General features: G+C 35.5%; 1 protein-coding gene across 6 annotated transcripts in view; it reads left to right on the top strand.

Annotated features, from left to right (window-relative positions):
• The window catches only part of LOC150078178 (FERM domain-containing protein 4A-like), a 418597-nt gene that overhangs the window by 359014 nt on the left and 32404 nt on the right, over positions 1 to 27179 (top strand). For 4 of the 6 annotated variants that reach the window (XM_090384903.1, XM_090384902.1, XM_090384904.1 and 1 more), the window contains exons 16-20: positions 3235 to 3378; positions 10563 to 10650; positions 10809 to 10850; positions 16850 to 16959; positions 20842 to 21206. In XM_090384903.1, coding sequence (XP_090241029.1) covers positions 3235 to 3378; positions 10563 to 10650; positions 10809 to 10850; positions 16850 to 16959; positions 20842 to 21206 — 749 coding nt within the window. Of the gene's footprint in view, positions 1 to 3234; positions 3379 to 10562; positions 10651 to 10808; positions 10851 to 16849; positions 16960 to 20841; positions 21207 to 23843; positions 24048 to 24132; positions 24193 to 27179 lie in introns of those variants that run through there. The other 2 variants (XM_090384906.1, XM_090384907.1) reach the window with 2 other exon arrangements.

Below are 27179 nucleotides of genomic sequence, written 5' to 3'. Positions count from 1 at the left end.
CAGTAACATACTGTCTTTACTATCATTAACAATCCTGCCAACTTTTGTATCATCTGCAGACTTGGACATTAAGCCTGATATACCTTCATCGATATCATTAATAAATACACAAAACAATGATGGGCTCAGCACCGAACCCTGGGGGAATTCACTAATAACATTAGTCCACGTAAAGCATTGTCCGTTTATTACCACTCTCTGCCATCTCCCACTTAACCATCCCTTTATCCATTGCAGCAGCTTGCCCTTAATTCCATACCACTATAATTTGTACAGCAGTCTTCCATGCGCAACAATATCAAAACCTTTCTTGAAATCCAAGTATATGATATCAAAATTATTTTTTGCATCCAGTTCCTTTGTGACCACATCATAGTATCCAATCAAATTGGTCAGACAAGACTTCCCCTTAACAAACCCATGCTGTGTCTGAACTATTACTGCAGTCTTATCTAGGTGATCCTGCATCACTTCTTTAACCAATGACTCCATAATTTTCCCCCGGAACAGAAGTTAAACTAACAGGTCTATAATTATTTGCATCACCCTTTGAACCCCCTTTGTGAATTGGGGTTACATTTGCACATCTCTAATCCATGGGGACCTCCCCTGAACCTAAGGATGCTCTCATAATTATGGCTAAGGGTTTGCTTACTTCCCTTGCTGACTCCTTCAATATAACTGGATAGATTCCATCTGCCCCAGGTGCCCTTTTTATGTTTAACTTCAACAATAATATCTCCTCCACTTTGCTCTCTGTTATTACAAAATCATTTAGCTCCTTGTTAGAGTTTAGTTTAGAGTTGATATTTTGGTTTTTTTTTTTTTTTTGTTTTTTTTTAGGATAATTAGCAACTAAGGCCATATTGCTCTGGAGATATGCGGTGCTCATTCCCTGCCCTTTCCGCATCCTCCGTATTTGGTGGTCACGGGCTCGAACCCCGGTCTAATCAAGAAGCGTGTGCTACGCACTGCTGCTCCTGCCCGCCTGGCTATGGAGGCACCAGTTTAGAGTTGAATGTAGTTGCAAAATACTAATTCAGTTTGTCAGCTATCTGAGCAGGATCATCAACAGTTGAACCACCAACATCAATCTGATTCATCCCCTTTGTTCTAGAGTTTACATAAGTAAAGAAGTCTTTGTTGTTTTTCTTTGCATCCTTTGCCTAGGATTTCTTCTAATCAGCCTTTGCTTGCCCTCCTTTGACTTGATTAGAGACTAGCTTATATCTGCTGTAGGCTTCCAAGATTAATTCCCTGAAGGTCTCCCATTTAGAATTCACTGTTTTTAACATCATCAGTTGACCCACTGTATAGAATTCAAAACAAATAAACATGGCAGAAAACCATGCATAGTAAAACTATAAAAAGACAGAATATACACTAACTAACTAATGATTTCGCTAAGTTCTATCCATTTTCACTAATTGGTTAATTATTTTATCATCTAAGTATATATATCTGTATACATTTTTAGAGCAGTGCAATATGGCCTTAGTTGCTAATGCTCCTAAAAACCAAATAACAAACAAACAAACATTTTTAGAGTATGTGTGCATGCATGTGCATTTTCAACTGCTACCTTTACATTGTGTTATAAGGTGGGTATAAGCTGAATCTTATACACTTACCTGAAGTTATCTACTTCATTATGACCATGGAGGTGTAGGTTACTTGCAGCAATCTATGTAAATTGAAGAGGTCACATGATATGGGACATACAGAAAAGTTCTGTAAAGCTGTGTAATCTGACTAATGTTCATATCAGTTGGCGATATTTTTGTTGCACAAATGGCCCAATATTCCTCATGTTACAATGGGAAACAGACAGGATTTTGTGGACTTCTAAAGTGGTATTGTACCACTTTAGAAGTCCACAAAATCCTGTCTGTTCCCTATTGTGACATGAGGAATATTATATATATATTTTTTTTCTTTTCTCAGTGTGCATTTAGTAGATGCTACAGTAGAGAGGACAGTTACCCACAAAGACTATTATCATTTGAGTCTAACAAATGCAGAAATGCCTGTAAAACATCTACAAACAGACTCAACTGCTATCAAACATAATCTGTACCAAACAATAGAGCAATTAACCTCTGAATTTAGGGGGGGGGAACATCTCAAGCATCAGTTTGTGATGTTTCCATATTAAATGAGAGAGGAAAATATGGCTGCATTAGTACAACAAACAGTTAACTGAATTTGCAGGATAACTGGAGGTAAACCAATGAGTCTCAGTTTACACTTTTCAGCAGTGATGGAAGAGAATACATATAGATAAATCCATGTGGGTCATTGGAATCATCCTATTGTGTAGTAATAGTTCGGGCTGCTGTAGTAGGTGTAGGCCCTGTTTTCATGACATATCCTTGGTTCCCTGATTTACTTGAAGGCACTGTGAATGCTAAAGAATATCTGAATGTTGTTGTAGACTAGGTATACATCTATCAATGTTGCATATTTACTCTCACAGACAGGAGTGCTTTTCAGATGATGGTGCAACCAGATCCATTGTAACAAGCATGTGATTTGAGGAACAAAAGGAAGATTTTAAGCATCTGCACTGGTTAGCCCAATCTTTGGATCTTAATGTCATTATCATCTGTAGGAAGAACTGTAAAGGTGTATTTGTTAGCACAATCCTCTGCTCACTTCACTCTTGAAACTAAGAATCATTTTGTTGCATGAACAGTCCAGTATTCCTCATGCCATTTTTCAATTCCGTATTAACGCTGTGTAATTTTGGAGGAATGTTTCTGGCCAAGGCAGCCCAATATGCTTTTAGCTCATTGTCCTAAAAAAGTGGCCAGGTGGTATGATACAGCAACAAAAATATATAAATTTCCAAATCCCAGTGAATTACCCAGACTGCTGCTGCAGATTTGCTTGCCATATTTTTTATTTAATAGTATCTTTTAATAGACACTCTCTCAATAGTTTTGTGGTATTTATTTCTGTGTGTGCATGATTTGATTATAACACAATCACTTTGTATCAGAGAGATATTCTTGCAGGAATGGCATCCCATGTGAAGTGGCCTTGGGTGCCAAGCAATTTTTAACTTATGTTCACTAAATGATAAAAGTGGTGTGTGGTTTTTTTTTTTTTTTTTTTTTTTGTGGAATAAAATGATAAATAATAGACTGAGTTTTGCTGTTTAATGTAATTTAATTTCCATTTTCCACTCCAGCCGTTAAGATGGACTAATTCAAATCCTAATGTTTATTTCAGGAAGAAGAACTTTCTAAACTTGAACTAGAATATCAAATTCAGAGCAAAATCACCAATGCTGCCTTAAAACTTGCTAATGATGTCAGTGCCAAGAAAAATGTTCGCAGGCAGAGGAGGTTGTCTCATCAGCAAGCACTGACTAAGGTAAGATAATGATTAAAAAAAAAAAAAAATATATATATATATATCATCCAGCCTGTTAACCACCTCAAATTCGTCTAACTACCACAAAATTCGTCTAACTTTAACTTAGTTACTATTATTATAGCTATTCTTCTTTTTGATATCTTTTATCACCATTCGGCATGGATTAACAGGCAGATGATATCAGAAACTGATAGCTCGCTAATTGCAGGAGGATTGAAGGGGTTAGCCCTCGATAAAGTCTCTTTCAGTGTGTCACCTTCTTCCTATAATTGGCTTGACATATGTATTTAGTTACTATTTTCTACGCTATTTTCTCTACTTTTATGCTTTATTAATTATTTTGTTCTTTCAATATTTGTTATTTCCATTATTCATGTGTAACCCTACCAAGCTAGAACCATGGACTAGGTATAATTATTATAGCGATTAGTTGCCACCAGCCTATATATACTCGCCTTTAATACACCGCACGTTTAATAACTGCTCAAACATAATAAGACTGATGTAATGTTCTATCTAGTATTCATTGATGGCATTAATCAGTTCTTTTCCTCCTTTCAGTTTTTAGTCTTTTATTGTATAATTTGCTATAATAATTGTTTATCTTGCTATAATAATTGTTAATTTATTTGCCTTATTCATTATATATATATATATATATATATATATATATATGTCATTTATTGCCATCCAATGAAGTTAGGGGAGTAGCTCAATACAGCCAAGATAGAGAAGTTTACATAAATTAAGTGATAATAATAACATATAAAATAGGTATATATAGCTTTGACAAAGAAATAAAATAAAAATGTAACAAGCTCAATGAAACTGGAGATAACAAGTCTGTGTCCTTAAATACTCCATGAGGAGGATTCCAAATTGGATGAATAATGAAGTTGCCAAATTACTTGAGCAGAAAAAGATGGCATGGAAAAGTTATTACAGAACAATAAAAAAGTACTGAAGCCTATAACAGCTACAAATTGATCTGTAATAATGCCACTGAAAAGGTTAGGCTAGCAAAGGCAGATTATGAGAAATCGCTGGCAAAGAGGGGGGGGGAGATAAGGAATTCTTAATATATATAAATGTAAAGAAGAGAAGGACAAATCAGATTGGACCCTTATATAATGGACATGGGATATTATTAGATACCCCAGCTGAAGTTGAAGATGAACTCAACAGTTACTTTGCATCGATATTTACAGATGAAAAACCCTTCACATCAATGAGAAATTCTGGGAGTGAAGTTGAAAAAAATGTAATTAATGATATAATGAAAAAACTTTTGAGCCTACAGGCCAGTAAGGCTCCTGGGGTTGATAACATTTACCCTTTAATCTTAAGGGAGGTTGCAAGTGAGTGCATTGAACCATTGAGGCTAATTATGAGAGCATCACTGGACTCCGGAGTGATTCCGTTGGATTGGAAAAGTGCCAACGTATCTCCAGTACATAAGGGCGGTTCCAAGAGTGAAGTGGGAAATTACTGGCCAGTTAGTCTAACTTCAGTAGTAGGGAAAATCATGGAGACTATGATCAAGGGTGGAATTTAGGATCACTTAGATAGAAATGGAATTCTGAAGGATACTCAGCATGGTTTTGTAAAGGGAAAATCATGTTTAACTAATCCGGTTAGCTATTTTGACAGGGTCACTCAAGAGCTGGACTTGGGGAATAATTTCGATGTTGTTTATTTGTATTTCAGCAAAACATATGACTCAGTCCCACATGAGCGGTTACTTTATAAGCCGGAACAGGTTGGAATCACAAGGAAAATCCTTAGATGGATAGCCAGGTGGCTTCAGGGCAGGAGGCAGAGGGTTGTGATAAATAGTTATTCCTCAGATTAGGTTGATGTAAGAAGTGGGGTTCCCCAAGGATCAGTATTAGGACCACTGTTGTTTTTGATTTTCATAAATGACATCGATGAAGGGATAGAGGGCGTGATGTCTAAATTTGCAGATGATGTAAAGATTAGTAAAGTAGTTAATGATTGCCACCAAGCAGAGCTTCTTCAGAATGACCTAGATAGACTTCAGAGATGGTCAGAAAAATGGCAGCTATACTTTAATCCAGCAAAGTGTAAGGTATTGCACCTGGGGAACAGTAACCCCAAAATAACTTATATGCTTGGCAGACTTGAACTAACGCCGGTAATGGAGGAAAGGGACTTGGGTAGTACGATATGGTCAGATATGAAGTTCTTCAAGCATTGTAGACTGGTTGCAAGGAGGGCCCATGGTGTCCTATCAATGATTTATCGAACAATCTCAAGTAGAGATAAGGACATCATAATCCCATTATATAAGGCTATTGTTAGACCACACTTGGAATACTGTGTTCAAGTACGGAGACCGCACGTAAAGAAAGACATTGTTCTTGAAAGGGTCCAAAGACGGGTAACTTGCCTGGTGAGATCGCCAAAAGGGTGTCGATATGAAGAAAGACTTCGAATATGTGGGTTGACTGTCCCACATATCCCAACTGCAGATCTTGGAAACTTGTTTAGGACACTGAATGCACTGCAGTTGGGACACCTAGTTGTCCCAACTGCAGAGAAGCATCCATCATTTTCTAAGGAGTTGTCCCCCTTTGGAAACGTGAAAAAAACAAAAATACAAAACTGAACACAATGTCACCTATCAAGAGGCCAAAAAATCTTTACCAGCCCTGAATAATAATAAACCAACCTATGCTCAAGCATCCAAAAGACATATCAATTGCTTGGTGGTAACCATACCACCAAGCGAATTGCTATCTCAGTGGGCAAGGTCAGTACTGGCCACCGTACCAGTAAACCAAAAGGTCCTACAAATCCGCAACACTACCGACCTATTGCACTCACCAGTTGTATGAGCAAGGTTCTGGAAAAAATGATCAATGCCTGCCTATCCTGGTTTCTAGTCCAAAACCACCTTCATTAAGGTGGTTTTGGACTAGAATGCCGATGATTTCAATATCTCCTTCCATTCGCCTAATATGCAAATGATAGAAAGATAGTTGCAAGGTGCCATTAAGAAAGTTGTGAAATGGTCCCAAAACAATGGTTTCCGCCTCTTGCCACAAAAGACTGTCAGGATACACTTCTGTAGGCAAGCGTAACCTACAACCAGACCCAAAACGTCACCTAGAAAAGCAAATCATTCTAGTGGTTCGTAGCATCCGCTTTCTTGGTGTGGTTCTAGACCAAAAACTTACCTTCCTCAAACATATAAAAGAACTCTGGATTACTTGCCCCTGAACATGGGGAGCCAACCGTTACATGCTATTGCATTTGTATCATTCATTAATACAGTCGCGACTAGACTACGGCTCTGTGGTCTACAGCTGTACTAAACCAAGTGCCTTACGTTGGCTTGATCCCGTACACTACAATTCTCTTCGGCTTGCACTAGGGGCATTCCATACATCGGCAGTTCAGAACTTATATGCTGAAGCAACTGGAACTTCTTAAGATCTAAGCAGACAAATGCTTCTGTTAAACTATGCAGCAAAAGTTAAAGGGCAACTAGACAACCCTACTCGGAATGGACTTTTCTTGTCCAAATGGGAGAACTTTTACAGAGCCTATCCATCTAAAAACCCATCAACATGGATACGCCTGCATTCTCTGCTCAGTGACTGGCAAATTGACCTTAGCATGATACAGTCTACTACTCGTACAGCTCCACCCTGGATGTATCGCACACACACCGTTGTGCGACCTTTCACTCACATTGTTGGGGAAACACACCTTACCCCAACAGAACATACTGCAAATTCATGCCACATTGAGAACCTAGCATGCAGAGTACACACCAATCTACATGGATGGGTCTAAAACTGATGCCTGTGTTGGTGCAGCAGCAGTTTTTCCCAATCTTACCATAGCCAAGAAACTCCCCATTTAATGCAGCAGCTACACTGCAGAACTCTGTGCTATCTTCATAGCATTAAATTTCACCTTATCAACAAATATATTGAACAGTGTTATCTATACAGACTCCATTAGTGTTATTGAAGCTATACAGCAGAATAAAAATCGTGATAACCACTTACTCATTCAGATTTGGAATAGCACGACTAAGCTAAATAGGAAGAAACAAGAAGTCATCTTTTGTTGGATCCCTGGTCATGTTGGAATTTCTGGAAATGAAATGTGCTGATCTAACTGCAAAAAATGCTACAGATTCTATAGATGAACCGTTTAGTATACTGATCACAGACTACAATCCATTTATAAAGAAATGGTGTCTTGAAAAATGGCAACACATCTGGCAAAATCAAGTTGGAAACAAACTACTCTGTATAAAGAAACATCTTCAAACTTGGAAATCCAGTATACACAAAACAGGCATGAAGAAGTCATATTAGCCTGACTACTAATAAGCCGTACGCATCTAACACATCTTTATCTTCTTGCAGGCACTGATCCACCACTGTGTACAAATTGCAACACTCAGCTCACTGTCCAACATGTACTCATTGATTGCTCCAAATACAATAGTGACCGACAAGCTATGTTTACCTCTTTTTCCAGGACGAACATTCCTTTCAGTATTGCTCACCTCCTGGCAGATACCCCACATGTGGTCAAAATTTTTTCATTCCTTAAACAGATACAACTGTACAACGCAGTGTGAACTTCAACAACATTTATGTCCATAAACTGTGTATTTAACGTCACCATAGTTAAGTGCGTTATGGCCTTGCTGTCCTTACGCTGTAAAGCCCATAAACAAACAACATCTTATTATTTTATTTTATGTATTTTTTGTTATTTTATTTTATTATTATTTTTTTATTTATTTATTTATTTTTTGGCTGGTGCAGCATAAGCCATACGCTTCCTTGCACCATGTGGCCATTACATAATACTATATGTATTTGAAGAAATTGTGAAGATTACATTTTAATCTTAAATTTAATATCTTGGATAAAATTTATGCATTCAAATATACAGGCACTCCCCAGCTTACGTAATACTCGACTTACAGAAATTGGATGTCATGTAAGTTTTTGCCGGCCTGTGCGAACTTAAAAAAATCATGGAAACTTATTTTGCATCCTGTAGGAATAAATGGAGGTATGAAAATATTGTAATGTGAAGCCAATAACACATTGTTTGTTTGTTTTTTTGGTAATTCATTCCAAGACGTTGAAAGTTGAAATTTTTGCTATAAAACTAACCTATTTATCTCTCTAAAAGGTCATTTTCATAATGGAAATTGCACTACACTTTCATTGTCATCATATATTCTGTTATAAGAATCAATTTTGAACACCTTTGTGATATTTTTCTAAAACACATTTCTGGAAGTCGCTACCACAAAACAATAAAAACAATTTGCACTTTCCAGTTTAGTGGGCTTTTCTGTTAGCACAATCTATTATAAAAGGGTAGTAAACTCTATCTTATTGCATTTGCAATAATACCAATAACTGGAATTCTGTGGATTTTTATGTTATGGTATTATGGTGCAATGTGTTTTTCCTTCACTGAAATCTTCAGTCGTATAAAAAACATAAATTTTCAGAATCTTCTCTTCATTCCTATTTACTTATTACAATGGTAAAGGGACCAACGGAAAGTGCAAGTGCTGGCAGTGCTAGGAAACGAAACAAAATTGATTTAGAAATGAAGATGAAAACGTTTAAGAAGTAAGAAGCAGGACAAAGTTTGTCATCTATTGCATGGAATTAGGTCTCGCTGCTTCAACAGTGAATTCTATTTTAAGGGACAGTGCACGTATAAAAGAACTTGTTAAAGGATCAATGCATTTAAGATCAACAGTGATCACAAAACAGTGTTCAGGTGCTATATTGAAGATGGAAAAGCTATTAATAATATGGATGGAAAATCAGATTCAGAAGCAAGTGCTCCTGAGTCCAATGGCCATTCAATCAAAAGGAAGAAGTATTTATGAAGATATTAAGGATAAGTATGGCAAACCACAAGCCATGTTCATTGCAAACAGTGGGTGGTTTAATTGGTTCAAGCATCATTGCTGGTTTCCAAAACATTAAAGTATACGGTGGAGTTGCCAGTGTCAATTCTGCAGCTACAGAGAAATTTTGTGATGTGTTGGAAAAACCTCTTCTAAATCTCCACAGCCCTCAACTTCTGCAGTGGCATGCCTATCAACTGGAGAGTTAATTCTGGCAACTATGCTTGAAAGGTAAAACTTGCTGACATTATGCCTGTCTCCTCTTTCTCTTTTTGTAATTTTTCCTGTGCATGGGATAAAAAAAATTGAATAAATAATTCTATTTACATGTTCGTCGAACATTTCTTTTTTGCTTCATTTAAAATGCTTTCCTGCTTATATATTCAGTGATCACTGAATTGTAACCACCTAATACTGTGTTGGGCCCCCATTTGCATGGATAATAGCTACTATTGACCTGGGCATTGACTCCACTAGATGTCTGAAGGGTTTCAAAACATAGCAAAAGGAAGTAGCCTTTAAAGAGAGCAAGAGACTGAAGATAACAACACTAAGGCAACAGCTTTCAAAAAAAATTGAAATATAGATACAAAACTGAACAATAACACCTTATAGTTTTATTTAAATAAAATTATTTAAATAAAACTATAAATTTCTATCTTCTTATTTCCATTTTTTTTGCATTCTTATTTCCACTTTCTTGTTATCTTTTTCAAAGCGCGCGCGCGCACACACACACACTTATTTTTTTTAAAGTTCCCAAGAAGGAATAAATCCAGCTATAACTCTTCTTCCTCTTGATTATTGTTAAGAATCTTATAGGAATTGTTTCAGATGTAGGTCAAATTTGTTTATTTTTTGTTTAACTTGAAACTTTAAAGGTAGAAATGCTACTCTTTGCAACTCAGCATCTAGCCATTTATCATTCAATTCACATGCTCTCCTCGGGTCTCTTTTTTTTTTTTTAATTCAGTATTGTTCATCCACTTCCTTTGCTGGTGAAATAAAGAGGAGAGAGCCCATTTTGCAGTCTTGAGAACTCCTCCAAATTTTTAATTACATCCCATATCAGTTCCTCTCATTTTTATGTGAAAAAAAAAAAAGAAGAAAAAGTGTTTTACATTGTTTTTAATTTAGAAATTGAAAATTTTGAATACACATTAATGTATACTTGCTTGCATGTAGATTTGTGGAATATTTTTTTTTGCTTTAGAAGTAAAGAGAAAGTAAATTGATAATTTCTAATTTTTAGCTAAATGACTTGGAGCTCAAGATAACTTCTATAAGGAAGCAGACTGAAAGCTCAAAGCAGAAACATTTTAGGCAGCATTCTGATGAAGGTATATTATTTGTTCAGATCCTGTAATTTATAATAAATTGCATGAATTTTGTGAGTGTAGAACTGAAATTTATGATACAGCATAATGAAGTTCCTTGTTATGAAAATACAAAATTTCAAACTATTATTATTGCTAAAAGGTATTTTTCCCTTTTACAGAACCAAGTGAAGACAATGTCAGTTATTCAACTGATGAAAATGGTAAGTGTCTTTCTAACACAATTGTCATTAGGTATATATTACGAGAGTAAAAGTGATTAAAGCTATGGCTGAGTGCAGTAGCAGTCACATACTAATTGAATAGAAATGTCAGAATTTGACTTTTGAGAGTTGGGCACATAAGTCAGTCATGCTACAGAAACAGCAGTATAATAAAAACACTTTTAATGCCTTAAAATTGAGATTAAGATATCGACAGAGAAATTTTTAATGTTACACATCATAAAATATGTTAAAGCATCAAAAACAGACCATTACTTGGGGTTGGTTTCTGCCTATTTATCTACAGATGAAACAATGGGAGTGGGTAAACTATACTGATGCCATTTCCTTTTATGATATTTGATGGTGGGAGAATTATTCAGGAAAACTTATAAACAGGTCACTGCATGGCTAAGTACTATTTTTCTGAAGAAAACAAGGTTGCTGCATGTGGTAATCCTCTCTATTTGGTGTTCTACTATCTTATAAGATTAAACAAGGTAAAGTTGCTGGGCCAAATTAAAAATAAAATAAACTAGAACTATGTGGTGGGGTGAAACTGAACAACTCATAGTTGCTGAAAGATCTAAATGGGCAATAAACCGTCCCTGCCTATTTTTTTTTCTCTGAGTAAATTCCTACCAAAGAATGCCCTTAACTGTGACCTCTACTTTATGGATCGGGGGGACATGCCAAATATTTAAAACAAAGTATTCATAGACTAAAATAAAATAAATTTTCTGTTTATACTCCGGGACGACCAAACGGTCAGAGGGGTTTACAAGATACACAGAATACAAAAAACAGCACCATATTCAGCAGTCATGGGCTTGAACCACGGTAACTCGAGGCACATGTACTTATGCACCCCCACGCCTGACCACTAGGCTACGGCGGCCTAATAATTATAATTAAATTTATATTTTAATTATAATAGTAAAAATAATTATAATATATTTATTTTACTATAAAATATAATATAATAATAACCTGTCATTCGAGGACTTTTTGCCAAAATATTGCAAGGTTGGAGTTGTAATAGCAAATTGAGAACACCAAAATTGCCCTAATAAAGGCAAATCATCCTGTAACCCTAATAAATTGATTTTTGTCATAAAAAAGCTGAAAATCATAATCCACCTTAAGAATTTACAACCTGGAATTTACTCAGAAATAGACAGCAAACTATTTTAAATAGTTGAAGATAGAGAAATTGATGGAAAAGTCATATAAGGCTAAAAACTGATTAAAAGGAAAAAAAAAATAATAATAAATATATTATAATTATTTTTACTATTATAATTGAAATATATTACAATATTTTCCACCAAAAACTTGCAAATTCAAATCTGAATATTTCAAAATTCAGCATAATTTGAATTTTTAAAATATTTTAAAACTGAAAATGCCAATTTAATGCAAAAAATACTTCATTAATTTGAGTCTTGATAACTCATAATTTGTAATTTGGTAGGGGTTGGACTGTAAATTATGACCAACAAAATTTTTCAAGAAGATGGGATGAAATGTAATATAAACTCCTGGGACTTGTAGTTGTACATTTCAAATAGTTTCTCTTTTTAATGATTTGGTAACATTGTTAATGATGGATCAATTCCAGAAATGTGATCCAAGGTGGAATTATTTAATATCTTGGTTGTCCATCAGCAATACCTGTCAAGGAGATAAAAAGTCTAAAATTTTAAAATATTTTGTATATTTTATTTCATGCTGTGTGTTTTAAGTAGCAAAAGCCATATTTTCAAAAAAAAAAAAAAAAAATTTAAGCTGAAAATTTCAAAAAAAATTTCAAATTTGGTATGCTTCAAAGTGCATGAAATTTGAAACTACATATCTTGCTAGTGTAGTGGCTGTCTTGAAAGAATATTGGTTTTTGTGTTCCTCATCTTTACTATGTGAAAACAAATCTTTCAAAATCAACTGATGTTAGACTGTAGATGTTTTGTGAACTAGTAGGAAAAGAAAAACAAGTAACCTTAAACTATAAACAAATGGTGTTGGTGCTTGTCTGGTACCATGCCATTCTTCAAATAAAAAGTCAAATAGTTGCAAAGACAATAGCAGGCCACCTGACAGCTTATTGCACACAATTACTGATAGGCGCCTCCATAGCCAGGTGGGAAGGAGCAGCAGTGCATAGCACACGCTTCTTGATTAGACTGGGGTTCGAGCCTGTGACCACCAAATACGGAGGATGCAGAAAGGTCAGGGAATGACCACCACATGTTCCCGGAGCAATATGGCCTTAGTTGCTAGTGCTCCTAAAAACCAAACAACAAAACAAAAAAAACAATTACTGATGTACTGCACAATTACCCCCAAGTTTTTTCATTCCCACTATGCTATATGTAGTACTACACAGTTGATAAGTTACTCTGGGGTTACTGCAATATCTTGCATTTGTCTGTGTTAAACTTCAACTGTCATTTCTCAGCCCATTGACCCGATTTTCCTAGATTATGTTGCAGTAGCTCACCCTGATGACTGTCATTAAGAACCCTGCTAATCTTTGCATCATCTGTGAACTTTGTCATTAAGCCCGATATACCTTCATCAATATCATTGATAAATATTGCAAACAACAATGGACCCAGCACAGAAGACTATCTTCTTCCACTTAGCCATCCCTTCATCCATAGCAGTAACTTGCCCTTAATGCTACATATATAGATAACTTGTATACTAACGAGTATGATTCCCTGTGAGATTTTTTCTGTTCTTCAAACTTTATAAAAAAAACCTTGGAAGGCAAAAGATTTGTAGATATGGAAACAGTTAAAACAAAATGTAACAAAGAAGCTTTGGAAATTTTCAAATATTGTATTTGGGAGGTGTTTCCAACACTAACATGAATGACAGAATTATTGTATACATGCTGAAAGAGCTTACTTGGAAAGAAATTGGCCACAGCCATCCCAAATGCAGTATCTTAGTTGTTATGGACTCAGTTTTGATAATTTTTTGATCATCTGTTTTAAGTAGATAAATACTGTAATGATAACTTTGCATAAACTGGTTTTTGTTTTGTAAAATTTTAAATGTTTATTGATCTTTGTGCATTTAAGTTTATTGCATGATGTTAACTGTAACGGTTTATATTTATTGAATGAAGAACTTGGTAGGATTTAGGATTTCCTTTATAGAGAGCATAATATTGTATTATTCTCTCTATAAAGATCTCTCTATATGCTCTATTAACTTCAGAAGGGCATTTAACTTGTAGCACATTACTGTTCTCTGTCATAAAAAAGAAATTAAGAAAATTAAAACACACTTATGTGCACAGTGTACAAAACACACGTATGTGCACAGCTTTGTAAAAAGGATAGGTGGAACAGGACCAGGGTATGTCTGCCAGGGGCAAATGTTGATGATGTTGTAGAGCGGATATCATCTTTTAAGGGCACAAAAGGTGATATAGTTGTACACGTTGGCACTTATGATATTAAGAGTAGGAGACCGGCAGAATTACTTAACAAGTACACGTCACTGTTGAAAAAAAGCCGTGAATTAGGGTTGAATTTGAAAGTGTCTGCAATTCTGCCCAGACACAATAGGAGGGAGTATTTGATGAGAGCCTTGTTGATCAATTTGGCCCTGGAAAGATTGTGCAAGGCTCAAGGGGTAGAATTTTTTTTCAGCCTGGTCTGTACTTGTTAACAGGAGAGACTGCTTCTACAGGGATGGGATACACTTAAATAGAAAAGGTGCAAGAATATTTGCTGATGCTATCGCAGCAGTGTTAGGTGGGTCGGAAAACTGCAAGCTTGGGGGGGGGATACAAGGACTAATAGATTAACAGTAGCCACTGGCAGAGGTGAAAGTGATTCTTGCACTGCTTCTATTGGAATGAGCAGCAGCCTGGAAAACAAGATGCAGGATATTTCAGAGACTGCTGGGAGTCATTGCGTTACAAGTAAACACATGGGTTGTGTTAGGGTAGCTAAGAATAGGAACAGGTGCATGTATACTTGTGTGCACCAATGCTAGGAGTTTGGTAAATAAATTTGATGAATTTGAGGTATTGCTCAAAACATCAAAGGCAGATATTGTGGGGATTTCAGAGACGTGATGTCACACAGATATAAGGAATGCAGAATTTGTTGAGTACAATGTGTACAGAAAGGTTAGACAGGATAGGAAGGGAGGAGGGGTTATGCTATTAGTTAAGAAACACATAAAATCCAAGGAAGTGAAGCCAGTCTACATTGCTGGACAGTGCAGTGTGGAGTCAGTTTGGTGTGACGTAAGCATTGGGAGATCAAAATTGAGAATAGGAGTGGGCTATAGGCCTAATGACTCTGATGAGTATAATTAGAGACTGTACAGGGAAATAGAGTGGGCCAGTAAATCAGAGAGTCTTATAATGGGGGATTTTAATTTCCCAGATATTGACTGGAATTTGTGGGCTGGTCACTCACACACTAGCAAGGCTTTTGTGGATTTATTTGATGATTGTTTTCTATATCAGCATGTTCGGGAGGTAACTAGAGGGAGTAATACTCTTGATCTGATTATCAGTAGTGATTCTTCATGCATTAAGAATCTGCAGATAAAGGGACCACTAGGTGGCAGTGATCACAGTGTGCTGAAGTGGGATTTACTCAAAGAGGTAACTACCATCAAGGGTAAAGGGAAGGGTTTTTGCTTTCATAAAGGCGACTATGATGGTCTGAGACAGTATTTAAATTTTATACAGTGGGAACAACTGATGATGTTATCAACAGCAAATTCAAAATGGGAAGCATTCAAAGAACTTATCTTGGTAGCTACTAGGCTTTACATACCAACTAAGAAATATTGTTCAAGCTTTAGGTCTAAATGGATGTCAGATGAACCAATGAGACATATGGCAGAGAAGAAAAATGCATGGGACTTATGCTTATATCTATCATAGGCTTCTGTGTCACAGAAGCCTATGATAGATATAAGCTAATCTGTAACCAAGTTACAAAGGAGGTTAGGCAGGCGAAGGCAGATTACGAGAAATCTTTGGCAAAGGATGCAAAGAAAAACAGCAAAGAGTTCTTTACTTATGGAAACTCTAGAAGGAAGAGGATGAATCAGATTGGTCCACTTGATATCGATGATCCTGCTCAGGTAGCTAACAAACTAAATGAATATTTTGCATCAACATTCATACATGAGGAGTTATTCAGGGAGGGGAATGCCAGAGATGTATTCAACTCTGGCAGTAAGCTAGATAATCTTGTAATAACTGAGAGTAAAGTAGAGAAATTGTAACCTTCACTAATGTTATTAGTGAAGATAAACACAAGAAAGGCACCTGTGGTAGATGGGATCTATCCAGTTATATTAAAGGAGGCAGCAAAGGAAGCCAGCATCTGCACGGTTTTCGTTTTTGAAATCTGTAATTTAAATAGAGTGGACCACTCTATTAATTCTTCCATGATCTGAGAGGCACATAACTCTAGTTGGGACCTTGCATTGCCATATACCAGAATTAGCAAGTCATCTGCATATGCCAACACTTTCACACCAACGTGAAAGACAGATGTAGGATAGATGAGCGAAATTTGCCTTTAGCCAGCGGGTGGTTGGTTGGTGGAACAGACTTCCATCCCTTGTTGTGGAAGTTGATAGCTTAAATAAATTTAAGGCTCAGCTGAACATTTATTTCAAACGAATGGAGGGGTGAAATGGAAGTGTTTTTTTTTTTTTTTTTTTTGGCTGATGCTGCATAAGCTTGCTTTCTTGCATCATATGCCTCTACTAATGCTAATGCATCATTACCACTGATAGAATTCATTTTAGCTGTACAGTTACAGTCCAGTTTACAAACATTTTGATGATAAATTAGCCAAGGAGAAATTTGGTTTAGAACTGTAATTAACTGAAACTTTATTTACATATAATTAATTGTTCTTTGTTCTGTTTTTATATAATAATTTGCAAAATTTATTGCAGTAGTGATGCAAATATATAAATGTATTCTTCATTTTTTGTTGTTGTTTTAGATCCATTATTTCATGAACCAGGAGTTAATCTGTCTGATCTTAACATTGCTTTATCGCCACAAATTGCCAAAACTGAAGCTGCTAACAACTCAATTAATCACCACCTTTCTGTAAGTACTTTGAAGTCATACATAAAAATGAATAGCATAGCTTAATCATAATTAAAAAATAAAAAGTATATGTGAATGTTTAATATAGTTTGGAATAGAAAATAGCCTAAGGAAATAACATTTTTATTTATTATTTAAGAGATAACTCTTCTGGTTTAATTGGAAACTTTCTGATAATCAGGCTTGTCTCTTCTGATTTCCCAGTAAGTTTAGTTTTCTCCCAATATTTAGTTAAGTTTGTATTATTTTTCAAACAAACAGATACATTATATTTTTCAGTTACAGGCATATAGATTTTAATGAATATAAAAGTTGATATTAGGTGACCTTGCTCATGTTTAGCCTAAGTTTAGTAATAGATGCATGTGATGCAAGAAAGCAAGCGTATGAGCTTATGTCGCATCAGCAAAAAAAACAAAAAAAAAAACAATCATTTCCTCTAAAAGTTTGTCCAGTTCCTCCTTGAATTTATTTAAGCTATGAACTTCCACAACAACAGATGGAGTTTGTTCCAGAAATTAACCAAATTTCCGCACATCTATTCTGCAGCTGTCTTTCCTCAATCTGAATTTATGCCCCCCTCAGGTTTGTAATCTGAGCAAGCGGAAGAATCCCGTTAGAATTCAGCGTGCTCAACCCATTCAAGGCCTTATACACCTCAATCAGATCACCTCACAGGTGCCTAGTCTGCAGCCACTGCAATTTGCAGAATTTAAGCCTTTCTTAATAAGAGGATCCCTCATTCCCCCACCAAGCTTGTTGCCCTTCTCTGTACATGCTCAAGCAACTCTACATCCCTCCTAAAATAAGGCCTCCAGAACTATATGCAGTACTCAAGGCATGGCCTGACCATTACCTTATACAAAGGGATAATAACCTCCTTTACCCTGCTAGCAAAATACCTGTCTATCATTGACAATACCTCATGACTTGCTCTGGCAGCCTGTCTGCATTGCTCAGAAAACTTCATATATGACTGCACAATTACTCCCAGGTCTTTAGGCCATGCCAGAGGTTCCAGCTAAAACCAAATCATTAAGTCTTTCATTTTTTTGATTTCTAGAAGTTAATAAGCATGTATATCTACTGTGTATAGGGTGCTATATCATGCATCTGTTTTATTTGCACCAGATATTAGATTTATATATATATATATATATATATATATATAAGAATCTTTATTGTCCTAAGATAAAAGGGCACTCTTCTCATAATATCAAGGTTTATCTATAGATTTTTATTAGGATTGTACATGTTTAATTTTAAATTTTGGCTAACAACTCTCTCTTGATGAGAAAGTTGTTTCCAAATGACAATTGCAAATGAATAGAGTTAGAATGACATTTTTATCTTTAAGAATGTGTAAGCTAATGGAATTTCAGATATGCCTTTTTATTATTACCAATGGCTACATACATCAGAACAGCAGCTCCACCACTTTTAGTCAATCCTGGCCTCCCTGCTAGAATGAGCAATGGTGAGAAAATTTTCTCTGTTGGTGTTTTCTTTTGCACTTTTCTCATACCTCAGCGCTTTACAATGAATGTCCCACATGCACAATGTGACCGTTTTATGAAATTTCTAGGTGTCCTGCACTGGACTCCAGAAAATCTGCTCACTTTAATTACACAGTACAGTAAAACCTTGTTAATTGAAAGTTGCAGGGAGCAAAATATGTCTGTTTCAGTTTAAACATGTTTGAATTATACATGTTGGTATTAATTAATCAAGAGAAATTTTTAGTGACACTTAACACTGAAGAATTTTCATGATTTGCATTTTAAACTAGACATTTATAATTATCAGTACCTGTGCTGTGAAGAAATTCAACAGCACAGGTACTGATAATTATAATTTTACAAGTTAACACATTTCTCACAAGTAACATTCTACTAAGATTGAGGTGGCCACCATCTTAAAATTAGTACCTTTCTTAACATGTTTAAAGCAAATAAGAGTAGGTCTGATGATATAAATAAACCTTAAATAATATATTGAAAGTAAAAAATCATTTGAGCAGTTTTACTTTCATCCAGAAAATAAATAAAGGCTTGCTGAGCATTAAAAGTTTGATTTAGTCCTAATGATTCTTTAGGTTTAAATAACATCCATATTCAAACAGAGTTCCAAGCTTTTTAGGTTAGTCACCAGCAAAGATTAATTTTTCCAACATTGAAAGAAATGTGTTGCTTTAAGACAATTCAATATGAAAAGCTCTTACTTTGTGACTATCTTGGATACAAATTAAAAAAGAAATATTCCTTTATGACCATATTAAATAATTCCAATATGATAATTATCTGTATAGTAGTTTTTTAGATGAAGCCACACAATCTCTGTGGTTGCCTTCTTATTTCATGCTTAATATTATTTCATAAACACTGTGATTAAGCAACTCTAATTCTGAGAAAATCAAAGAATTTATAATACTTACTGTTGGAGAAAAAAAACTTAACATGGGAATTAGGACTTGTTCTTTCAGAGTTGAGAAGAAATATTACCATTGAGATAAATTTCAGTAAATGTCCTAAGAAACTAAACCAGTACATTGTATTCTAATCCATACTTTGTATTCCTAATTTCTGCTTCTCTTCTCTGAATATTGTTGTAATGGCAAGTACTCTCACAGACATCAGCACTAGCAATAAAAGCAGTGGGAAAACAAAACTTAGCTATGTTAATTTTCAGCATGGAGCAAATTAACAAAACTTATGAGTGAGGTAAACATGTTAATATCTTTATAATGATGTGCAATTATTATAAAGATAGTAACATGTTTATGAAATTATTATGAATGCATATATCAAAAAAAATACAGTTATTAACTAATTATACCTTTTCTTAACAATAAGTATATGCTTCACTAATGTATTTGTTTTTAAAGGAAAATTAACATCAGTTATAATCAATATATACATACTTTAGAGACAAATTTTGTTACTTTCTTTTTAACAAAATTGGAAGTTAGCTGTCTTTGTGACACAGGCTTTATAGTATTTATTAAACAGTATTTATAGTAAGCCACAATAAAAGAATACTTGCTGTGTGATTTTCTGATTTTCTATAGCCTTATTTGATCTCCAATTCTAAAATGTTTTAATCAACAATCCGGGTTGAAAGTAAGTAATACTTGACGATATAAAAAAATTTTGTTTCACACTAAGTATATAAAATCTTCACAAATTTTCATGCTAAGTATATCAAAAGGATATTTTAATCCTTGAGATATACTTTTAATATCACATGCCTTCTCAAGGGATTTTCAATCAGTTGTTTGCATGTTTTTTTTGACATCCATGGAATTTAGCAGTGATTACAGCAAGATTTTCTCAACATCCATCAAGCTACAAGTCAAAAGAGTTACAGATATTACTTACATTTAATATTAATCATTATTCAGTATGAAAAGTAAGTTGTGTGCTGTCAGTGACCTGCAAGAAGTTTAAATTTTTTAATAGTAGTATCTGTAATATCAGAATTCTGAAACAAGTCTTAAAATGAAATGTTGAATTAAGAACTAGTTTGTAATGAATGCATTTGGTTATGTTTCCTTCACAAGGATAATTTTATATGACAGGTTATGATTATTGTTATATCTCTTTGGATATGATAAACAGAGCTGGGATATGGGTATGGCAACTGAGTTATCTGTCATAGGCCCAAAGCTAGAAGGGGTGCAAAGATTAAAGGGTCTAAAAGTCTAAAAATTGTATGTTAGGTTGTTGGAGGATGCACTTTCAAATAGTCACCTTGGGTACAGAAATACCTTCTCCCAGCTCTGTTGATAAGGACACTTATATGTGACAGCAAAAATGATTATGGGAAATGTAATGTCTATTTTTTTTTTCATTGCATTTTATATATTTAAATATTTTTTCCTAGTGTTCATCTTCTCCTGCTCCTGCCTCTTCATCCTCATCATCATGTTACTATTCTACAAATTCAATGATTCCTGGCTCAAGTTCTGCCCCTCCTAGCCCAACAAAGGTTCGTCACCAGCTTCAACCACAAAAATCCACTTCTCAGCCCACCACACCTCGTTCATGTCCAAGTAGGACAAGCCAGAGTTTTGAAGGACAGGGTTATAAGCCAAGTTCTGTATATCAGACCAAAACATCCTATCGTAGTCAGCAGTATCCAACACTTTCAACAAAATTGCCATCTAATTACTCTACATCATCAGATTGTGAAACTGGTAGCAATGCTGACATTATTGATGTCACATTGCGGTCACCCTATCAAAACAAGTGAGTATGTGTTAGTTCTTATATAATGCCTGTCATCATACTTGAGCCACATGTAGTGAAACTTCAATACAATAGACTATAAATTTTGTTAGAATGAAGACTAAGGTACTATTGTGAAACTAAGTAGTGGAAAACATTGCATACAGGTGCATTTGCATCTTGGTGCATTTAAATTAGTAGGCCACACTCCCACCCTCTCCCCATCCTTCCTGCATTCATGCATAATTACACACATATCTGAAGTTAACTGCATTCACACATGGCAGCATGTAAAAGGAAATAAGGCTAGTTTAGGAGTATAGGCATTCCAGTTCACTTTGATTCAAAATTATACAAGTTTGAGCTTAATGTTGTTTGCTTTCTCTTTTCAATTTTAAACAAAATTAATGATGCCAATTCAGTGATTTTCACTAGATATAGTGAATGGTTTTTTTTTTTTGGATAACTTTTTGCTAACATTTTAGGAATTTTTAAAATTTAGTGACTTTTGGTAGTCATAAGATTTTTGTCAAAATTCAGATCTTTATACTTATTCAAGTAGATCAGTATTGTGACTGTGAAATGGAGACATTTGCAGTTTTTGTTCTTATATGGTTAAAAGTTCCATGTTTATAGCTTTTGCATTCATGATATTTAACTATTTGTAGCAGCCTTCCTTGGATATCAATTAATTAGAGGGTTAAATTTCTAATATTCATGGTTTGGGATCAGATGATTGTCATCACATGAATGCAGAGTGTTTCTTATTGAAAATTCTCACATATACTGACAGACTTATTAATACAGAGATTTCTCTGACAATATAGTGGGTTCTTGTTACTTTCCTTTTTGGAAAGATCCAGATTTAAATCCTGCAGAGAATGGAATGGAGCATTCCATAAGGACTGCCCAATCAAGACTGCTGTTAGTTGATCTCAGTGAGAATTCCTCCCCCCCCCCCATGAATTGTTGTGGTTTTTCAGCAGATTGGCCTCCTCTGAACATACATTTATGCAGGTATGATACATGATAAATACTGTATCCATTTACATCCATTCCCTCTAAAAGTTTGTTCAGATCCTCCTTGAATTTATTTAAACTATTAACTTCCACAACAACAGATGGAAGTTTGTTCCAGCAATCAACTACCTTCTGGCTAAAGGAAAATTTCCACATTTCTATTCTACAACTGTCTTTCCTCAATTTGAATTTATGTCCCTTAGGTTCGTAATCTGAGCAAGAGGAAGAATCCCATCAGAATTGAGCCTGCTCAACCCATTCAAGGCCTTATACATCTCAATCAGATCAACTCGCAGATGGCTAGTCTCCAACCGCTGCAATTTACAGAGCTTAACCCTTTCTCAGTAAGAGGACCCCTTCGTTCCCCTCACCAATCTTGTTGCCCTTCTCTGTACTCACTCAAGCAACTCTACATCCTTCCTGAAATGGAGCCTCCAGACCTGTATGCAGTACTCAAGGCATGGCCTGATCATTGACAATACCCCATGACCTGCTGTGGCAGCCTGTCTGCACTGCTTAGAAAACTTCATACCTAACTGCTGCACAATTACTTCCAGGTCTTTTTCATTTCCTACTGCCCTATATGTAGTACCACACAGTTGGTATGTTTCTCTGGGGTTACTTCTACCCATATGCATTAATTTGCATTTGTCAATGTTAAACTTCAGTTGCCACTTCTCAGCCCATCTGCCCAACTTTTTAGATCCTGTTGCAGTAGCACACTGCCATTACTGTCTTAACAACCCTGCTAACCTTTGTGTCATCTGCAAACTGAGACATTAAGCCTGATATACCTTCATCAATATCATTGATAAATTTACAAAAGAACAGTGGGCCCAACACACAGCCCTATTAATAACATTAGTTCACAAAGAGCAGCATCCATTGATTACGACTCTGTCTTCTCCCACTCAACCACCCTTTTATCCATTGTAGCAACTTACCCTTACTACCAATTTGTACAGAAGTCTTCCATGTGCAACAGTATCAAAAGCTTTCCTGAAATCCAAGTACATGTATATGATATCAAAATTATTTTTGGCATCCAGTTCCTTTGTAACCACATCATAGTATCCAATCAAATTTGTCAGACAAAACTTTCCCTTAACAAACCCATGCTGTGTCTGAATTGTTACTGCAGTCTTGTCTAGATGTTTACAAGCACAGCAATTTTTAGCTTCCTTACACATTCACTGTTAAAGATACATGGTTTAAATGAATAATTTTAACAATATTCACGTATCATGGAGACACCGTTTGTTATATGAAATAAAGTGTCGTCTCACTGGAGCTCCTGGCTTTTGGGGCTTGTTTCAGCAATTATTCCAGAATAACAATGTTTCCTGGTACATAGTAATTGCTACCAGCAAAACTACCATATGGCTTCAATTGAAGAAGAGCTGTCCAACTGGAGCGTACAAGAGTAGTCTTCCATTTCACAGTGTTAATGCTTTTCTCATCTTTAAAAAAAAAAGTTGAAAATTTGTTAAAAGCACTTTATTGAAAAGAGCTTATTAAATATTGAACATACTTTTTCATTTGGTTTTACATGATATTTAGTAAATAATTTTTTGACAGAATTTAATTTTTTATAATTTTGAAATGTCACATTACAATAAATTGTTTCAAACCATATAGGTCTAATTAACCATTGCTGATCAGATAGCTATATTAGTACCAAAGATGCATTGCAACCCCCTCAGTGGTTTAAAGTCAGATACCTCAGCTTAAACCATATACATGTGTCATTGCAGCCTATACTAGAAAGTCAAGGTACATTATTGCACTTAATTGCTGCAACATGCCTGTATTCTTGTCTCCAGACACAGTTGGTATTTAAATTGAATTGTTACCTAAGGAAGTCCTCCATATATGTGTTTTCTTTGATTATGCTGTACTTAATTCCTATTTTTGCACTTTCAATAAGGGATCCAAAAGGCTAAGCAGATCCAAAAGGCTAAAAAACATCTGGCCTTATATATCTCAGGTGACTATATTTAGAACTTTGTAACTAATTTATAACTAATGTTATCAATTTCCATTGTTAAAATTAAATTGGAGTGCATTAAAAAATGTGTTTGCTGCTGAATTTGCATAGGATTATATATATCTGTATTTTGTATATCATTCTAACCTGTATGGTGGCATTTCACACCAGGTGGAAAAGACCTGAGTTAGTCCCATCAATGATGTGAGGGTAGCATGGTTTTTTTTCTCACAGAAACTTGTTTTTTTTTATTCAGCAAACAGCAAGTCGACCATAGAACACACAAAATTAACATTAGTAGAAGCATATGATGCAACAAAGCAAGCGTATACAGCATCCACCAAAAAAAACCAAAACTTTCCATTTCACCCATCCATTAACTCCAAACATTTCTCTAATTCTGCCTTGAATTTATTTAAGCTGTCAACTTCCACGACAGATGGAAGTTTGTTCCAGCAATCAAGCACCCGCTGGCTAAAGGCAAATTTCCGCATATCTATTCTACAACTGTCTTTCGTCAATTCGAATTTATGTCCCCTCAGGTCACTAATCTGGACAAGAGGAAGAATCCAATCAGCATCGAGCTTGCTCAAACCATTCAAGACCTTATACACCTCAATCAGATCACTTCGCAGGTGCCTCGTCTCCAAACACTGCAATTTGCAGAACTTAAGTCCTTTTTTTAAGAGCAACCCTTTGTTCTGTTCACCAGTCTCATTGCCCTTCTCCACCATATATTTCAAAAACGTTTGAGAAGCTCTACATCCTTCCTAAAAGGAGGTCTCCAGATCTGTATACAGTATTCAAGGTGTTGCCTGACCATTGGCTTATACAAGGGGATAATCACCTCCTTATCCCCACTAGAAAAACTCCTGTATATCATTGACAAGACAAGATACCATGAGCTATTCTTGCAGACTGCCTGCACTGCTCAGAAAACTTCATATCTGACTGCACAATAATTATCCCCAGCTCTTTTTCATTCTCTACCACTATCAGTGTAGTACCATACAGTTGATACTTTGCTCTGCATTTGTTAATGTTAAACTCAATGTCAATGTTAAACTTCAGTTGCCACCTCTCAGCCCATCTCAACTTTTCTAGATCCTGTTGCAGTAGCGCACTGCCATTACTGCCACTAACAACCCTGCCAACCTTTGCATCGTCTGCAAACTTGGAGATTACGCCTGATATACTTTCATCAATATCATTGATAAACACAGAAAACAACAATGGGCCGAACATGGACCCCTGGGGGACACCACTAATAACATAAGTCCGCAAAGAGCAGTGTCCATTGACTACCACTCTGTTTTCTCCCACTCAACCATCCCTTTACTCATAGCAGCAACTTGTCTTTAATGCCATACTACTCCAACTTGAATTTAATGCCGTACTACTCCAACTTGTACAGTAGTTTTCCATGTATAACAGTATCAATAGCTTTCCTGAAATCCAAGTACAGTAAACCCCCGCTATTTGCGGGGGTTACGTTCCTGAGAAATGCCACGAATACCGAAAACGCAAATACTGAGTTATGGCTCCCATAGTAATAAAAGGGTTCCGTTCCAAAGTATGAAATATATAAGAAAAACTGGTCTAAAATTTTGTTTATATATGTATTATATGTACCTTCATACTTCAAAATAAGAAACAATTTAATATTAAATGTAATATTTATTAGAAATTTCAAACCAGCACCTTTGCTAGCTAAAAAACTTATCCCGCCAGTGCTATCACCAGTTCGCTAAAGTGTTGATAAAGGTGTTTTGCCTTTTCACGAATGATGAATGAACTTAACGGAATTTTATTTTTAGTTCGGTCTTCTATCCACAGATTTAAAGCTTTTTCCATTTTTCTAATTTAACATTACGAGTTACAGAGCAAATTTTTGAAGCAATTAACGCATTTTCATGGACACTATGGCGGATTTTTTCTTCTGATTTCTTGATTTATGTTTTGCCACTGACGAGACACTTTCACCATTAGAAATTTTGTCTAATAACTCAATTTTACTCGCTAATGTCATCACCTTCTTTGATCTTTTTGTAGCCATATTTTTGTAGGGGTTAGAAAAAGAACTTGTCCACAATAAAATCACTTTCTTTTAACTGTTACCACACTGCAAAATGGTAGATTTTTCACTTTTGTAAGCATATCAATTTATAAATTGATAAATTTATAAGCATATAAATTAAAAGCAAACGACGAAACCTTCCATGACAAGCGCATAACACATACTGAACAAGGATTAGCGGGAAATATCCACGCTCGCGATTTTTGCCACCACTCTCCACCCCACCCACTGAGCGTTGTTTTGACAGGAAAAGATGATTTTAGTCACGCCCATGTTTTTTATGGCAGAAAATGTTCGTGCAACTTTAAAATTCACATTTTTTAGGTTTCATTTTATATTAAATCAGCGACTGTGAAACTGAATACAGATACCGTGAATAGTGGGGGTTTACTGTATATATCAAAATTATTTTTTTGCATCCAGTTTCTTTGTGACCTCATTGTAGCATCCAATCAAATTGGTCAGACAAGACGTCCCCATAACAAACCCATTCTGTGTCCAAACTGTAACTGCAGTCTTGTCTAGATGATCCTATAGTGCTTCTTTAACCAGTGCCTCCATTAATTTCCCCAGAACAGAAGTTAAACTAACAGATCTGTAATTACTTGTTGCCCTTTGATCCTCCTTTGTGAGTTGGGGTCACATTTGAACATCTCCAGTCCAAAGGGACCTCCCCTGAGTCCAAGGAAGCTGTCATAATTATGGTTAAGGGTTTGCTTACCTCCTTTGCCACCTCCTTCAATATAACTGGATAGATCGCATCGACCTCAGGTTAGAAAAAGAACTTGCTTTTTTAATTGTTGAAGTTAAACATAAGAAAGTGCATTTCTTACGTTTAACTTCAACAATTTCTCCTCCACTTTGCTGTTACCTATTACAAAATCACTTAACTCCCTGCCAGAGTTTGATA

Source organism: Mastigoproctus giganteus, chromosome 11, assembly GCF_048544385.1.
Source record: "Mastigoproctus giganteus isolate SK-2022 chromosome 11, ASM4854438v1, whole genome shotgun sequence".
In the NCBI taxonomy this organism is placed as follows: domain Eukaryota; kingdom Metazoa; phylum Arthropoda; class Arachnida; order Uropygi; family Thelyphonidae; genus Mastigoproctus; species Mastigoproctus giganteus.
This window is presented reverse-complemented; position numbering and strand designations above follow the sequence as displayed.